At 41.4% G+C, this 19,502-nt stretch overlaps 1 protein-coding gene across 1 annotated transcript; it reads left to right on the forward strand.

Annotated features, from left to right (window-relative positions):
* Positions 1-13,102: 13,102 nt before the first annotated feature.
* On the forward strand, positions 13,103-15,643 carry LOC139286004 (putative gonadotropin-releasing hormone II receptor). Its single transcript, XM_070906646.1, has 4 exons — positions 13,103-13,178; positions 13,215-13,651; positions 14,818-15,022; positions 15,132-15,643. Exons 1-4 carry the CDS (start codon positions 13,103-13,105, stop codon positions 15,641-15,643), a joined length of 1,230 nt encoding a protein of 409 aa, XP_070762747.1.
* Positions 15,644-19,502: the final 3,859 nt, after the last annotated feature.

The raw sequence follows: 19,502 nt of genomic DNA on the forward strand, positions 1-19,502 counted from the left end.
TACAGAAAACGTTTTATTGACACTATTTTGTGTATTTTTGACACACATGTTGTAAATCAAAGATAAAAACAAAACTATATACAAAAGAGCAGCTGTCTTTTATTTGAGGCTCTTTGGGGAAGTCCCTCTCCGCCTCAAATAGCACCTGGTATACTTAAAATGTAACATCTGGCTTATGCACCGGGTTGATGTCAGCCAGCATATTCTGAATTACAGCAAGCTGAGAGTCTGCATTGTCCTGTTGTGTCAATTTCTGTCTCCCTTGGGCCAGGTCTGCCAATCTTGGAACAGGGACATCATCTGTTGTGTGCCTCTTTTTTTTTTCTGTGCTTGGGTGCAGGGAGATGTTGAGGGTTCAGGACTGGTAACATGGTGTGGCTCGGGGAAAAGCAGGCCTGGACGGGTTGATTGGGTGGTGGCAGTGGCGAGTAGAGTCAGGGGAGATGAACTCTTATGGCGTCTAGGGTACAGAACTTTAATGGTGTCTTCTGGACTTTATTGTTGAGTGCCACCCTGTCATCCTTTTAATAAAGAGAATTATAATTTAAATGAGGATGCTCCATAAAACACCAGCCTGCTTCGCACCTGCGTCGAGCATAAACAAGGCTTTACAAGTTGTATTTAGTAAACCTGCTGTGTGTGTATGTTGAAAGTATGGAAGTGAGTGAGAAGCAGTGGCTGCGTGTAACACTTTATTTTTACTCTGTATTCCTATATCGACTGCTCCTGTTGTTTCCTGTAGTGGTGGGTCGGACTGCGTTTCCTGGCTGGTGGTTGGTTCTGGGTCAGCGGAGAAGCACTGAAGAGCTCCAGTCTCCCTCGCTGTCTGGCCCAGCAGCAGCACTGCGGCGCCCTGGATTACTATAACGTAGGGTGGAAGATAATGGACTGCACTGAGAAAAGAAGATTTCTCTGCAAACTGTGAATGCTGGGAGAGGAATCTTTTGTTAATCTTAAAGTGTGCAGCTGCACTCTCTTGTTAAAATAAAGGCAAAATGAGCTGAGAGTCCAAGCCATGAAAAGAAATATGATTGTTAGTGAGGCTTCAGGAATTGGGTCCCAGAAAGGGGCATGGAGGAAAATTTGGATGGAAGGAAGATAAGACCCACTGAACTGCCATCTTGCTGTTTCTCACACCTACTTTGGCCTTTGAGTTAAACGTTGGAGAGTGTCCCTACATTTTTTTGAGAGGATTGGATCATTAGAAACATTACAGATGTAGACAAACCTTATGAGAAACCCCTGATAATAGTTATTTTTAGTTGTTGTCTAGTGCTAGTTTTTGTGTCATAAAAAGATCTGTCAATCAATTTGGGACTGACACCAGGTTCATATGCTGTTTTTTGCATTGGGCTCATCGAGTGTACCTTTAAGCAAGTGATCTAGCTTAAATAACTTATTCCTGCTCAGAATTGAAATAGTGTCATTATATTGAATTTACATCACAGAACATTAGGAACATCACCAAAATAATTTCAAAATAACTCAAAATGAAGTTTTACTGTAATTAATTCAAGCAGGGGGAAATTATTACGAGTCACAAGTTGATGTGTTTGCTTACACTTGAATTGTATTACAGATGAACATTAATCTTTAATTGTGCCTAAATGTGTATCTACTTTTGCTTCCAATGAGAAAAATATTTCTTGCACTTAATAAACATATGAATAAATAACAACATTATTATTATTATTATTATTATTATTATTAATAATAATAAATAACCATGACGACAGTAAGTTGGGACGGTGTATGCAGATGTACAATATGTGAAGTGGCTTTCTCTCTGTTTTGGTAGAAGGAATGCCTGCTGCTGGTGTTCAAATATCCCCCTGTAAAATGTTGTTTGCCACTAGGGGGCACTCTTAACCAAATCACAGTGGCCACATGTTATGGTTAAACTGAGGGAACGTTCAGTCACCTACGATGATGCAGAGATCTGCAATAGCGTTATTAATCTGTCATCATTTTTGCATACAATACCAACATTTTAATTTGATTCTTTATTTATATGAATGTATCTGCTATCATTATGCTAAAATATGCAACAAGAGGCTTCAGTGGTATTTGTCATACACATCTCAGTGAACAGAGTCAGAGTCAAACAATCAAAATGTAAATGTAAATTGTAATGACTTTTTTTTTTTCACATCCACTTCACACTTCATGATGCCTTATACTGCACCTTAAACATAACACACCAGTCAAAGCATCATCTCATCTGAGAGGCTTCATCACTTCTGCCATCAGCTACTTACAATGCTACCCAGACATCACTTCTCAAGGGATTTACACAATTCACACCTTAGTTCATGTGCCAGATGACTACCACATGAGTCCCATGTGACCTTAATGACCTCTCATGTGACAGCAACAGTTTCAACCAGCTGTCTCCAGATGCCTATTTTTGCCATGAATTGACAGCATTGGGTCTGGCTCCATGAGACTATGAATTAGTAAAGAAACAAGTCACAGTCACCAGTATTCATCATACCTTTAGCATGTAGCGATGGCAATGCTGATCTGTCAGTCGGTCGGTCGGTTCATTGCTTTGGTCCAGACTGAAATATCTCGACAACTATACAATGGATTGCCTTGAACTTTGGCACAGATGTTCATGTTCTCCAGAGGATGAATCCTCCTGACTTTGGTGATCCACCGACATTTCCTCTAGCACCACCATGAGACTGACATTTGTGGTTTTAAGTGAAATGTCTCAACAGCTGTTGAATGAATTGCCATGACATTTGGCACAGACATTCATGTCCCCCTCAGAAACTTTGGAGACCCCTTCACTTTTCCCCCTAGCATCATCATCAGGTCCAAATATGAATTTTCCCAGCACTTTGGTTTATGATCCAATACCCGCAAAACAAATGACATTTTGTGTCTAGTGCTTATCAGCGAATGCTAGCATGCTAACGAGCTAAACTAAAATGTTGAACATAATTAACATTACAGTGGCTTAACACTGGCTTGTTATCATTGTCATTGTGAGCATGTTAGCATGCTGACATGAGCATTTAGCTCAAAGTGCTGCTGTACATTCTTAGTCTTGCAGTTAGATTTGTGCATCCCCGGATATTATGTATCACAATGTCGTATATATTGTCATGTATTGTTGATAATTATCCACTTATTACTAAACTTTCCACTATGTGCTACCCAAATAGTTAGAACTGTCCAAGAATATTACTGCAATTTCTAATTTTTTTCTTTTAACATGTCGAAATGATATGAGCAAAAACAACAAACAAACAGTATGTCATCTTGTAGCCTAACTACTGAGTCGGCACATGTGATTGTGCTCATGGTTTCAGAAAGGTGAACAGTGAAGTCAGGGATGATTCATAGAGGCGCATAGCTGTGCTCAGGAGTGTTTGGGCCTTCAATTAACTGACGTTACAGTAATAAAAAGTGACTCGTGTCCACTGAGAATCCAGAAACAACCACATCATTATTATTTCAGCCCATCACCCCCCCCCCCCCCCTCAGCTGGCTGATAATTGAATCCTTGTCAGCCTAAGAATCCACACCATTCCTCAGTCTTGTCAGGGCTGACTTAAGATTATTGCGTGTTGTATGACTAAATGACTATAAGTGATGAAGTGGACCAGTGGTTCAGCCACAGTGACTCGTCTCTGGACATGAAACATCCAGCTCAGCCTATTCTTTGGTGAACCTGAGATGACTCCGTCTGTCTGAGTTATCCCTCCGTATTCCCAGAGAGAGAAGACAGCAATGGACAAGCTTTAGCACTCTGAAGGAAGCGAGACAGGGCTAAAAATATTTTGACAGGGTTTTCTAATTCATAAACCTCTACTTCTTCCTCTACTGTTCCACCTACTGCAGAAAAACACTGGACTGGTTTAAGTGGAGGGTTAATTTGTTTGCATATCATGAAACACATTCATTCATAATTTTAGAATAATAACATGTAACAGGTATTCTCTTTATTGATTATTGTTTATTTGGATTTACATGTTACAGTCATTTTGATAAATGTCATTTATGACATTGACTGGCATTTAATAGCTGCTATTAGTAGTAGTGCACCTTATGGATGGCATTTAGGTCAATAAATGAATGTTGGGAGGGGATGCCTTTTGATGGCTCAACTCCAAAAATGGCAGAAATATGTCAAAAAAGCAGAGCCTTAGAGAAAAACAGCAGTGTGCTGGAAACTGTTAAAGATAATGTTTGTTGTTTTCATTGTTTCATGTTGGCCAACACTACAGTATTTTCTTACTGTATTTGTTGATCACTACAAAAGTTTAAGGGATAAGCATTTTTAAATGTGTGGCCTCTTGAGAAGAAAATGAAAATTAATTTCAATAAAGACAATAATCATCATTACTTTCCCCTGTGCAATATGCAGTACAATATACAATATCCACAAATGGTACCAGGTGGTTGTGGTTAACTCTTACTGTAGAATTCCATGGAATAATCAGTCCTTTTCCACTTCAATGCCACACTGCTACACAAGAGAGGCCTCTTGACAAGTGTGACCATATAATTACCCTTTTTAAGTGCTCTTTACCTCAAAGAACCACCATCTCATGAAAACTTTGTTCTCTCTCTGTGAATGTGATGCAGGTCATTCCATTCTTCAGTCCATTAAATGTGATATGAGGTACCTGGAACCATCCATGTGAGTGTCTTCCAGTTTTACAAATACATGGTTGACCTATGAAGGTGGTGTAACTGAAAGTCAAGAGTTTGAACTCCAATGTCATTTCTCACCAGTGACAATATTGATCCATTTGATGAAAGTGACTCATCTTGGCTGCTGTTCTCCGGCATTTGAGGATAAGTGTTTCCTGTCAGAAAAAATATGGGCTGTTCTGCATGACGTATTGTGTTAGTCAAAGCAGCAGCTGTCTCTGCATGCTCTGCAGGGAATTTTTAAAATAACAGCAGCCTCTGACTATCAAGAATGATGACAAACCAATTGTAGTAGCAGGCAGTTAGACATTAATGGTGACGGTGGGGACAAAATACATTGGTTATTATATTTATGTTACACAACTTGCTATATTCATCCGGCTGTCCTTACAAATTAGACTGAATGCCATGATAGACATGCTGTCATGTTGCAGATAAGGACAAAACACAAAGCCTTTGTACACAGTGACTGTTAACACCACTAGTCCAGTGTTGATTAAACTCAGAGAGACAATGCATCTCATCTGTGATTGGCCTAAGATGAGGTATGGTATTGCATATTTACATGATTGCTGCCTGCTTGCTTTAAAGTACTTTCAGAATAAGTTAAAGATGTACTCCTCTCAGACGTGGCAGTGGTGTGCAGCTTTTGTCCATGTAGATTCATCATCATTACGGGTTATTTTCGACTCGACACTGCAGTAGTTGCCTCCGTCATAGGCTTCATTTGATTGATACCCCACCACCCCAAAACACCCCATGAACACTTAGCGCACTGTGTGCCTGCTGTTGCCTGAATCAAAAAGCCACACTGTGGAAAATACCCTCTATGCCTGAGGATTTTGTCTGTTATCTCCCATGTGCAGATAAGCCTGTTGACTGTGACTCATGTTGAAAAGTGTGTGTCAATTATCTTTCTGCCGTTGTACATCTGGCTGGTAATTGGAATGGAGGGAGAAGCACTTTCTTCTTTGCTTGGAGATTATACAAGAAGAACTGCACATGTGAGCTATAGGAGACCACTTGCTACTTTATACAAAGTAGCAAGTGGTTAGTGGTAACCCTCGCTGTCATTGAAAAATTGAACATGTGTTGCTCATAGCACTCAGTATATAATGAATACTGATTGTTCCTGAAGGAGTTGTGGTTTGGTAAAACAGCACTGGAGTGATGCCTTCCTGCTGTTTATATTCGTCACATAATGGTGAATAATGATCAACAATAATAATAATAATAATAATAAAAATAATAAACTGGTATGGTCCTTTAAAGCCTTTTTTCATTCATCAATGTTTCCATATTTGACCCTTCATATATAGTCAGTGGATGCACAGCCTTCCTTTGCTAAGTGGTTGCATCACAGTTAGCTTCAGTATGTTCGACAGGAAGTCACTGAGGTCAGTTTAAAGATTCATTGCTAAAGATTAGCTCTTACATGTACTGAACAACTCTGTCAGACCATAAGCTACACACATACAGTCGACACAAAATCATTCATAACATTGCCAGGACTTGAATATGGAAATAAGACACAGCAATGCTTTGAGCTAAATGCTAATGTCGGCATGCTAGCATGCTCCCAATGGCAATGCTAACATGCTGATGTTTAGCAGGTATAACGTTAGTGTTAGCCTTTGCTAATTAACACTAAACACGTCAGGACAGCTGAGGTTGACAGTAATGTCATCACAGTTTTTCTGGAATTTGATCATAAACCAAAGTAATGGACAAATTGAAATTTTGACCTGTTGATGGTGCTAGATGAGAAGTCGGGAGATGACCAAAGTTATTATAATTCATCCTGAGGGGAACATGAATGTCTGCAAGACATTTCATGGCAATCCATCCAATTGTTTCATAGAAATGTCAACCTCATGGTGGCTCTAGAAGAGATGTCAGGAGATCACCAGTCAGTAGGATGTATCCTCTGGGAACCACGAATGCCTGTATCCACATCCATGGCATCCCATCCAAAAGTTATATATTAGTCAGGACCAAAGTGGTGGACCGACCAAGAGACAGACAGACCGACATTGCCATCTCGAAAGCAATGATAAAAAACATTCACTTAATGCGTGCTATGTGGTATTTCAGCAGTACAATGGAAGCACATACTGTAGTATTGAACAACATACGAAATAGCCAATTAGCACTGATATGAACAATTGATAAAAACTGAAACACATCATCCAAACCACTGGTAAAGTAATAACTGGAGATATCGTTATTAAGTGGCTTGTCCAATGCTAGAGGTGCTTGGTGCTTAATGTATCTGCTCTGACTCTGCCAGGAGGGGTCACATTACACAGCTCAGCCTGGATGACAGACAGTCGAGTACAACCTTTTTGCAGTGGAAAAGAAAAATCATCAGTGTCCTATTTTGAAGGAGGGATATTTTTAGCGTGCAGTCCATTGGGAAGACATCATTCCACCATCCTCTTTACCCTTGACTGCACATCAGAGACTACTAACAGCTTAGACTGCCGGCAGGTAGACCTGCAGATTACCTGTCCAGTCTGTTGTCCATGGAACAGAATATACAGTGATGCACAATATATAACAGAGAGCGTCAGAAAGGATGTGGCATCTTTGACTCTCAGGTGGGGGAAAAAAACACAGGCTTTAACTTTGTAATATGTTTGTTCTGTCTTGGTTTTGTCTGAATTCATGTCATTTGTTATTTTCTATGTAAAGGATGTTCTGGTAAACTGAATGAACTTTGTTGGTCGAGCAGACTCAAGGCGGTAACACATTACATGTGCATTTGTCTAATCTTACAGCATAAGGATGTCGGTTTTATACATCCTACAACTGTACAACTGCCATTCTGCACATGTAAACAATGAGTTGCCAGTTCATTAGGTAGGCCAGACTTTATGAAGCTAATGCTTCATGCAACAAAAACTAAACATGGTTTCATACAGTGAAGGCAGGAGTTATTGCAGGGCTGTTATATTAGATTGCATTAAATGTGTTTAGGTTGACCTGAAAAAGTAGAAACTTGATTTTAATTGTTTTGATTATATGGCACGGTATTTGCTAGTGTTGTTTGTTCTGCTCTGCTTATATCTTGACCATAGATTTTCACGTAATACGCTGTTCATATTAGATTATTGCACAGGCACTGGGATGGTTAGGGGATTCTTCAGAACTCACTTCACTTGTCATTTGTTTGACTATTTGATTGTTCATATCCATGTTTTATGGATAATCAATGGATTATCTTAATGTCACTGAGGTTAACACTGTAATGTGTAAAATAATAATTACATTAAAAACACCAGAATAATCTTCACTTACTGTAAATCAACATTACAAACAACAAGAGGTAGTCAAAGGTCAGAGGTCACTGCACCAAGACTCAACAAGTCCATCCATTTGCAACATAATTATAATCCAGCATAAGAAAATAGCTGAGATGAGTGGTATAAAATAAATACATTAAATGAATAAATGAATGATAGAACAACTACCACCCATCCATCAAACTGTCCTAAGAGTGTAGCCCAAAGAGAAAAGAGTTCACTCACAACAGTTCATTGCACCGCATTGAGCCTCAAGTACTTTTATCACAGCTTCCGATGAGGGAGGAGGGCAAAGTGTAAATTGTATAGTATTATGAAGTGTATACGCAGAAATAGATGCGTTGCAAAGGCGACCAAACAAACCTGCAAAATATAGACAAATATAAGACAATATAGAAGAGACAGTCTAAAGCTAATCTGTTGATGAGTATGTTAGTACATGTCAGCTCAGCGTCTAGACAACGTTGACTTTGCTTTCAGCAATTCAGGAATGGCCCGTCCACAGATAATGAAATGCTCAGTCCTGAAATGTATATTTATTAGATCAAGTAAACACCGCATTAATGCTGCTGCAGAGTTTTACATGGACATGGGTCAGTTCAATACAGTCAGATTTTGTGGAGCCACCAGCTGATGCCCATTAGTGGAACAGCTTCTTAAGGCACATCCACTCTGGTTGCAACAGTCGGACATGGTAGCTGTTGAAACGTTTTAATCAGCGCGTTGAATTTCTCAAAATAATTGTATAATAATGATACTTTTGCTTCCTTTACCATCTACTTTTCATTTCATCTATTGAAACAGTGAATTATGGATGGACTGACATGCATGGTAGAGGAAGCTTTGGAGCTTTGTATCTTCATACTAGATCCTCTATAAAAACTAGATCTGTGCTAACCTGTGGTAAAGTGGTCTAATCACATGCTGACCATATTAGCATTGGACTCATCACTTATTCCCTTAGACATGCACCGTGTGTACACATCTGACGCTGTGATATAGTATCAGCAGTTTGGTTATCAGCTGACTTCTCTGCCAGCACCTTGGCCAAGGCTTGCTGTGTGACCACCTGTTGTTTAAACCATTACTGAGAATTTATTTCGATCCATCAAATCATAAGGTTTCCAAACTTGAAAAAAGGCCATGCTGAATGACATATCCTAATGAATCCTATAGACTTTGGTGACCCCCTGACTTTTCCCCTAGTGCCACTAGACGGCTGACATTTGAACAACCTCATTACACACTGGAAACAAACCATATTATGCATCTACAGGCTCAACCTAATATCCCTATGACGGTATAAGCACTTGTATAAGCAGCAGAACAAGGCGTTTTATGAGAAACTAACAGGTTAAGCACTCTGTCGTCTGAGGCTTCACAAGCCTGCAGGTGCAGTAATATGTGTTGGTTGTGGAATTGGAGGGATTTCAGCAAGATCACATCGAAGCAATGAGCCCTAATAATACTTAGCCTCAATACTAGCACCACAATTACTGTGGATTAACGTGGAAAATGAGTCCGATGTCTGTGGAGCTGGGAAGGTCACGGCCTGTTTGGACAGTAGCCCAGAGTGTGACATCTGCATAAACCAACAGCCAGCACGCATCAGCTGCTCCGTCGCTTTGAACAGCCAGGCTGCTGACAAGCAACTGCTGCAGAGTGAATAGAGGAGAGCGTGCGGCTGAGAGGTAAGGCTATGACATGCCAACGATCTGTTTTCTCCTCTGCGTGGCTACTGTCCAAAATAACCCCAAGAATTAAAATGCGCCTTTATTCATCACTTTAATTATGAATATTTTCCATCCAGTTTGTAGTGGTTTATATCAAATAATAGACTACACCTACATGAAAGACAGCATGTTGTAACTGAATCTCTCATTTGAATTTCTAAAGAGGGTTTGGACCAAAGACAGAGCATTGACTGTGACTGGTTAGCATCCCATTCCTTTTTTTTTATCCTTGAAGAGAAATACGGTTGATAAATATTACGTAACAGAATCAGCTGAACAGCATGTATGATGGTTTCATAATTTAACTCTCTTGTGGTTCGCAAGAATACAACAAAGATGTCAGTACTGTTTGTTTGTGTGTTATGAGGTACAGTACAGTATAGGCCAAATGATATGTGGTACAGGTAGATATTTTACACATATTACCAGGTGCGAGGGAATAAACTGATGCCTTTCTCTCTTCTGTTACAACCTGAGGCCTTATCATGTTGTTAAAACAATCATCCTGTGACAGAAGAGGAGCCCGGTGATAGCTTAGCAGTCTACGTCATAGCCTGGTTGGTCTGAATCCAGGTCATAACCTTTCCCACCTGTCTCAATATCATGTCTGTCACTCTTCACTCTCTATTGTCTATTAAGCGGAATATGTTTTCATGATGTCTTGAACTCTTGACTGGTATTATCAGTAATGCCTTCCACGAAGCACCTTTTCTGGTTTTTCCTCCCTCTTTTTTGCTCAAGAGCCTATATGGGAAATATAAAAGACCTCTTTTGTTACTTCATACAAAGAGCTCAGATCATGCGAGTGTATGGTGTAGGTGTTAGATAATGTGCTTTAGAAACCACGTCTGCATTTCATTCTTACAACAATATGTGGAGGAGCTGAATGTGGGGTGTACTGTCAGTGTGGAAACAAAGACTTACTCAATGGTGACCATTTCTTCATCCATGTCTATAACATATAACCTGCCTGGGCCATTGTTACCATCAGTCAAATGTCAAATACTGTGGTCAAGTACAACTCATTGCTATACATCAAACCAATGTCTCTTTTGGTCACTTGGGGGCAGCGCAAACAAGCTGTAGACACAACACTGACATATTATCACCAGGAATGATTAGACATTTCGGGAAATATGCTTATTCACTTTCTTGCTGAGAGTTAGATGAGACGACCGATACCACTCAGTACAATAAATATGAAGGCGCCGCCTCACAGTGACAACAAAGCTCCAGGAAGTTACTGCTCCCAGCCGAGAAATAGTCCCACTCTGTCTCCAAGGAAGCCTGGTCAGGGCGCAGCTGTCCTGACAAGGCGAGGCTGTCTCTGTCTCCCAGCAGACCAAAGTTGTGGGAGATAGGCTACACTTTTCCCCAGACTCCACTCTGATATCCTGTCTCCTCTGAATATGACCTGAAGGGACAAACAACATAGGTGGGCATCGTTCCTTGTTTAGAATCCCATAGAATCTCCATACATCTTCAGCTGGGTGAAGAATAAACTTAATTTGCACACGTAGAGAATCTCGTATCTCCAGTACAGTGTTAAATATTCCTCACCTTCAGAATTGGGTGGCATCACACTGTGCTCACTTGTACCGCTCATCTCTGTCATCCTCGGCCGAGCTTCAGTAAATGCTTCTGCGTAAGTCTCCTGAAACTTGAGACCTGAGACCAGCTCCCAGATTTCACACATCACACTGTGGGACCATCACTACAAACAACACATTCCACTTAGTAGCAGTCATGTGATCCAGCCCAGGTGACCCAAATCATAACAAGAAAATGTAATTTTTCATGCTTTTTAGCACCACACTTAGATTGCATTTATCCCCACTTACGATCTCATTCTCTGAAATCCCAGAGCAAATAATCTGCATGACTCCATATTACTTGTGAAACAAGAGGAAAATATGTATTTATTTATTATTCTTATATAACAACAACAACAACAACAACAACAATAATAATAATTATTATTGAGGCAACCCCCAATGCTCTGAGTTGTAGATGTGCTTGGGGGTAAAAAAAAAAAAAAAAAGGGTTATTGGTTGTTTTGTGCCTTTTTCTGTGCAAAGCTACACTTTTCATGTTCGACATCAGCACTTGCTTCACTTTGAGGTGAATATCGACAGCTCCTCATGTCAAACCTCACAGCAGACAGCAGACAGCATTTTCTCTAAAGACTCTGTCCATTATTTGAGCCCTGCTGCTATAATGGAATACAGGTGCAAGGCTGGCAGGGGTAAAAGTGGTCCTCCTGCTTTGACAAGGAAAACAAGAACACTGTGTGTCATAAGAGAAAATGCTACTGGTGGTATTGGAGCGCAACAGCTATTGCCAGAGACAATGAATGCAGATAATGGGAGCAGGTTTGGTTCGGTCCTGCGGTGTCTCTTTACATTTAGTCTGGCGGGATTAAAATTAGAAATTGAGCTCAGGGCTCATTGAAGTGACGCTCCCGGGATGCGGAGAGACGCACGTGGCCGCGCCCACAGAGCGGCGGAACGCGCGCGCGGCGGAGGGACTACAAAAAGGGGCGCCCGGAATAAGTCCCGCAGGGACACCGAGAGAGACCTGCGGGTGTGGACTCTCCAGGCCGACTGTTAGACAACTCAGAAACTCAGTGCTGGACTCAGCCTAAGGGGTCCAGCAGGGAGATGGAGCCGCAGCAGGGTCCGGGACTTCCATGAGGAGGATTTCACTTTTGTTGAATCGCTATCTGATCTGGGAACTGCATCGCTCCACGACAACACGGACACACACGTGAGTTTGTTGCAGCTATTCCTTGTATTAATATGTGAATAGACCTGTATATAGAGAGCGGAAATACGCACACAGTAATAGTGCAAAGCGCAATATTTGGTAACCCTTTGTTGTCAGTTAAGCTCATTCTTGATATTAAGGCGGAAACCAAATACAGTGTTACAGATACCAGGCTGAGTCTCACCACTGAGACGAAACGTGGAGAAAAATGGGTTTAAAACATGTCCCTCTTTCTTTTTCTTTTTTTTGTTACACAAGAGAATATTATGTACTTAACTTGATTGGTTGTCAGGTGTTGCTGTTGGTGGTGCTGCAGATTGTATGAAGTGGAGATCAGCCCCACTCCCCCCACCTCCATGCACCTAATTTGCGTTGTTAGAGGCAATCATCTTTCCACATCAGCGAGCATCAGAGAGATGTGCCCCACTCAGCAGACTGCTCCCTCTCTGTCAGCCACTGTTCCACTCACAGAACTAATGTTTCATTATTTTATTATGTAAATGCATGCAGATGAACCTTTTGCACCGACTTGCACACGGCTCATGTGTATATTGTGCTTTATCTCCCCTTCGGCGCCACCAGCCTCCATGTAGCGGACCGCAATGCTGACTCCTTGGTGAGGGTCAGAAGATGAATGCCTCCTCCTGCTGTGATCCTCCTGTCGTCATGTATCAGCAGAGCTCAGGATTTGACCTCAATGCCAGCTGTGAGTGGCCGGCCCCTCACTGTAACTGGACATCAGTGGACAGCGTGCCGCAGCTGCCCACGTTCTCCACGGCGGCCAAAGTCCGAGTGATCGTTACCTTCATCCTGTGTGGCGTTTCCACCTTCTGCAATTTGGCTGTGCTGTGGGCAGCCAACGGCCACAAGCGCAAATCCCACGTCCGAGTGCTGATAATCAACCTGACCGCGGCCGATCTCTTGGTCACCTTCATCGTGATGCCCGTGGACGCAGTGTGGAACATCACAGTCCAGTGGCTGGCCGGCGACCTGGCCTGCAGGTTCCTGATGTTCCTCAAGCTGCAGGCCATGTACTCCTGTGCCTTTGTCACAGTGGTGATTAGTCTGGACAGACAGTCGGCTATCCTCGACCCTCTGGCCATCAGCATGGCCCGACAGAGGAACAGGGTCATGCTGACGGTGGCGTGGACCATGAGCGCCTTGTTCTCGATCCCTCAGGTAAGACAAGACAGGTGATTACAGCTTGTTCGGTTAAACACAGGGACTGATCACTCTGAAGGACGTGACTCAGAGAGAAGTCCTGGGTTATGGGATAGTTTGGGAACTGGTCAGTCTCTCGTGTTTGTACAACTCAAACCTCTCTTCAATGCTCCATACAGTATTACAGTGAGCAGGCTGTAGGCCTTTATGGCTGGCAACACACGATTATCTCTGACTCATACAGGTATTGAACTACACGTTAGAGGAAATGTATATTTACTTGGAATAAATTCTTATACATAGTTCATCATTCTCTCTAGTTAAGTATCTCTGTGTGTTGACATACAATGTGGCAATTTCTAGAGGCTTTGATGCAAGAAAACCTGCTGCATGATTTAGGGGGCCACAGGGTCTCAGCATTAGGGATTAGTGGCTCTCTCATTGAGTTACAAAAGGATGGGAAATCCCTAATCCTGGCAGTATAGATGCTTCCCTGTAACCAATGAGACACATGGCAGCCTGGCGTATAACAGTGTTGATCACGTGGTAGAGGAAATATCAGAAGTGTGGCGACATGGTCCAATCCAATCTGTAAAAAAATAAAATAAATTCAATGGCAACCTTTTGAAATGTTTTTAAATCAATAATCCATACAATATTTTGCACCTTCCATCCTCTTTGTTTTAAACACAGCACAGCTCTTTTCATTTTAAAACAGATGTATTTTACTTTTGTTAAATATTAATTTTCTGTAGTAAATTGTAAGTATTACATTTGTGATTCTTGACTTTGGCACTACTTGTTTTTTTCTTTTCTCTTAGTAATATGATGCACCAACATACCAATGCAAATTCCACAAAAACCTACTTGGCTCTGATGTCCACACATAGTTAGTGCAATAAGATTTGAGCTGAAATGATTAGTTGACTAATCAGTTCACCGACAGAAAATTAATGCAATTACTTTGATAAGCATTCAATTGTTTTAAGTTATTCTTCAAGCAAAACTAAACATTCGCTGCATCCAGCTTCTCAAATGTGAGGATTTAATGTTTTTCTTTGTCGTATAGGATATTTACTTTAATCTTTCTATCTCACCTCTGCCAAACAGACAGGGATAAGAAAATACAACTGCTGCCAGCAAAATATGCTATCCTAATATTCTTTCCATTTTTCGTTCCTCAGATATTCATTTTCCATAATGTCACCATCACATATCCTGCAAACTTTACTCAGTGCACCACTAGGGGGAGCTTTGTCACTCACTGGCAAGAAACAGCCTACAACATGTTCACCTTCTCCTGCCTCTTCCTGCTGCCGCTGGCCATAATGATTATCTGCTACACCAGGATCTTCATCCAGATCTCCAAACGGATGACGAAAAAGAACTGTAAGTTCACAGCTGAGCCTGGTAAAAAGGTGGCATATTGTTAAGTAATTACTTTGCATGCTCGCATCCCAGCTGTGGATTAACACCTGACTCTCTCTCCTTCCTCCAGTGTCCTCAAATGAGCCACATCTCCGCTGCTCAAAGAACAACATCCCCAAAGCTCGAATGAGAACTCTGAAAATGAGCATCGTCATAGTGACCTGCTTCATAGTCTGCTGGACTCCGTACTATCTGTTGGGTTTGTGGTACTGGTTCTTCCCAGATGACCTGGAGGGGAAAGTCTCTCACTCCCTCACCCACATCCTGTTCATCTTTGGGCTTTTCAACGCCTGCCTGGACCCCATCATCTATGGCCTGTTCACCATTCGCTTCCGCAGGGGGCTGAGGAGCTGCTACCGCAAAGCCACAGCGATGTCAGACCTGGAAATGAACACTGTGATAACGGAGTCTTTGAAATGTACTGCCACTGCTTTGCCCTCCAAAAGAGGGATGACCGCTGGTGAAAAGGGCAGCAACTGTGGACAGGCTGACGCAAAATCCTCTGACAGCAGGTGCCCGACTGTGTTCAGTCGAGGAGAAGGAGGACAAACTTTCCATTTCAGTGCTGAGAGCACAATATGATGAGAGAACTGGACCTTAATACTGTTCATTGAACTGGTTGAACTACAGTGCATCCGGAAAGTATTCACAGCGCTTCACTTTTTCCACATTTTGTTATGTTGCAGCCTTATACCAAAATGGATTAAATTCATTTTTTTCCTCAAAATTCTACACACAACACCCCATAATGACAACGTGAAAAAAGTTTTGAGATTTTTGCAAATTTATTAAAAATAAAAAAACCTGAGAAATCACATGTACATAAGTATTCACAGCCTTTGCTCAATACTTTGTTGATGCACCTTTGGCAGCAATTACAGCCTCAAGTCTTTTTGAATATGATGCCACAAGCTTGGCACACCTATCTTTGGGCAGTTTCACCCATTCCTCTTTGCAGCACCTCTCAAGCTCCATCAGGTTGGATGGGAAGCGTCGGTGCACAGCCATTTTCAGATCTCTCCAGAGATGTTCAATCGGATTCAAGTCTGGGCTCTGGCTGGGCCACTCAAGGACATTCACAGAGTTGTCCTGAAGCCACTCCTTTGATATCTTGGCTGTGTGCTTAGGGTCGTTGTCCTGCTGAAAGATAAACCGTCGCCCCAGTCTGAGGTCAAGAGCGCTCTGGAGCAGGTTTTCATCCAGGATGTCTCTGTACTTTGCTGCATTCATCTTTCCCTCTATCCTGACTAGTCTCCCAGTTCCTGCCGCTGAAAAACATCCCCACAGCATGATGCTGCCACCACCATGCTTCACTGTAGGGATGGTATTGGCCTGGTGATGAGCGGTGCCTGGTTTCCTCCAAACGTGACGCCTGGCATTCACACCAAAGAGTTCAATCTTTGTCTCATCAGACCAGAGAATTTTGTTTCTCATGGTCTGAGAGTCCTTCAGGTGCCTTTTGGCAAACTCCAGGCGGGCTGCTATGTGCCTTTTACTAAGGAGTGGCTTCCGTCTGGCCACTCTACCATACAGGCCTGATTGGTGGATTGCTGCAGAGATGGTTGTCCTTCTGGAAGGTTCTCCTCTCTCCACAGAGGAACTCTGGAGCTCTGACAGAGTGACCATCAGGTTCTTGGTCACCTCCCTGACTAAGGCCCTTCTCCCCCGATTACTCAGTTTAGATGGCCGGCCAGCTCTAGGAAGAGTCCTGGTGGTTCCGAACTTCTTCCACTTACGGATGATGGAGGCCACTGTGCTCATTGGGACCTTCAAAGCAGCAGAAATTTTTCTGTAACCTTCCCCAGATTTGTGCCTCGAGACAATCCTGTCTCGGAGGTCTACAGACAATTCCTTTGACTTCATGCTTGGTTTGTGCTCTGACATGCACTGTCAACTGTGGGACCTTATATAGACAGGTGTGTGCCTTTCCAAATCATGTCCAATCAACTGAATTTACCACAGGTGGACTCCAATTAAGCTGCAGAAACATCTCAAGGATGATCAGTGGAAACAGGATGCACCTGAGCTCAATTTTGAGCTTCATGGCAAAGGCTGTGAATACTTATGTACATGTGATTTCTTAGTTTTTTATTTTTAATAAATTTGCAAAAATTTCAAAAAAACTTGTTTCACATTGTCATTATGGGGTGTTGTGTGTAGAATTTTGAGGGAAAAAATTAATTTAATCCATTTTGGAATAAGGGTGTAACATAACAAAATGTGGAAAAAGTGAAGCGCCGTGAATACTTTCCGGATGCACTGTATTTATACTCTATAATGGACATTTTTGGAATATTCACAATTACACCGAACATGCATGTGTAGAATAAGTATAAAAACAGAAACTATCCATCACTTAGATATGTCTTTGTGTGTGTGGTGCTTGGGGCTGTCCATGTTACATAAGGGTTAAATAACATCTTTCTGAACACAGTAAACAAGTTTGGAGCGGTTTGGTTGTTTGAGTGTTGTGTAAGTGACTCCTGTTTTACAACGAGTCCACCATATACAACATACATTCACCAGGGTCTGGAAAAAGCTTCAGGACTAAATGAAAAATGGAAGGCGGCGATTGTCAGCTTACACAACAGTGCCGCCTGTGTTGTGTTATGTGGACACCCACGTGTCTATTAGGAAACCTTACAAAGCCATAAAACAAGACTACAGTCGAAGTACTACGGATGCATTATCCAGTCCATTCCCCTTCCCAAAAAAACACATGTCGATCATTTCAGTCAGACATATCTGAAATACACTGCCATGTAAGCCATAAGCCATAAAAGCATCAAATTCACATAAATGAGAGGCTGAGACAAGGCAATCTTTGGCTGTTTTTGCTTAAAAAATGGCTTAAACTATTAATCAACTAGTTGTTCAGCTCTAACTGTTACCAGAATCTTTGAATCTTTGAAATATCACATGATGGGATGTGGTTCACCTTGCTATTTAATACATATAAAGTTTTTTTGTGTTTTGTGTTGTTTCGGTTACAGTTTAAACAGAGGTAATCAAAATTCACAGATTTGTGGCAAAAATAGCAAATACATGCTCATCAAGTGTATCAAAATAGATAACAAAAAACAACAAAAATCTTACAAGCACAGTTATGTCACTGGAAGATTCCTAATTAGTGAGCATTAGCATTTTGTGTAAATATAAAGGTTAAAAAATTTCAAAGAAATTAGTCTCCATTACAACTCAGTTAGCTGAGGTACAGTGTAGCCTCGACAAAGAACAAACCTTAAGCGTGATGGGGCTAATGGTTAGCATACAGCTAGTTTAGGCTAATACCTATTACCAAATGTATTGGATTTAAGCTTGAACCGTAATGATTCTGTGTTGTGGACGAATTAATTTAGCAAAACGGTGGTATGAATTTTGATATTCTCCCGTCTCCGGTTTATCCTTGGATAAGTAAACATTCAATTGATGTCTCCGGCTAGCATCAGGTGGCTCCAACAGCTCCAGCTCCATCTCATAAAAGTCTGTTAAATGAGCCCAGAATCCAACACACTACAGATGAACTGCCGTGGCCATGCAAGGGACAGGGCTATAAATCAAAGTTACCCTCCCCCTGCACCACAAAATGAATGTCTCAAAAGCATGAACAGGATACGACCTTTACACTGAGTATGATGCTAAAAGTTTAGCTAAGTTAAGGCAAGAAAGGAAAAGTGTGTTTAGGTTTAGGATTAGCTTAAAGTTGTGGTGAAATGAAAAATGCCCCGATCATATTGTGCACCTATTTAACTATATCCGCCAAAAAAAGAAAAATCTATATTCGTACATCAAAATCCAATTTTTTATTCCTGTAAACCTAAAATATGTGCTTACATAATCTTGAATCAACGAATAGTATCACGGCATCCACCCATCAATCAATCTTCGACTTTTAGCAGCACAGAGCTAAGATTCATTAGTTAGATAGCTAGCAACAGCATGGTACGTCGGTTACGACACGCCCACTTTCCAACGTTCAAATCAAATTCCTCCCAGCGTTATGTCCCGCCTGCCTGTCCTGTTTCACGGAAGCCAGAAACTACCGAAATGCCGTTTCATGCTGACTTTAATGCAATAAAACTATTTGGTGAGTTTTTGTAACGGGTGAATGACCAAAACATGTCAAAAGTTTGAAGTTACTTCCATTCGGACTACTTTGTGTTAAATGATTTCCTGTTTTCTGGTGGGATTAGCATATTCGACCAAACCACTGCACAGATATCAGTTAAGTCCTTTCAGAAAGGCCTTGTATAACTCAATGGATAGAGCTGATAGAGCCAGGGGAAAGGATTTGGATCAAAGCATCCATCACATTAATGATGGTAAAACAAAAGATCATGCACTGTTAGTTACAGTGTTAATCTCTCTATATATCTATATCGGGTTAGTATAAAGCATTACATTGCTGCAGTCATGTAATGGACCATAATGGTAAACCATG

The sequence above is a fragment of the Enoplosus armatus genome, chromosome 1 (genome assembly GCF_043641665.1).
Source record: "Enoplosus armatus isolate fEnoArm2 chromosome 1, fEnoArm2.hap1, whole genome shotgun sequence".
Lineage (NCBI taxonomy): Eukaryota > Metazoa > Chordata > Actinopteri > Centrarchiformes > Enoplosidae > Enoplosus > Enoplosus armatus.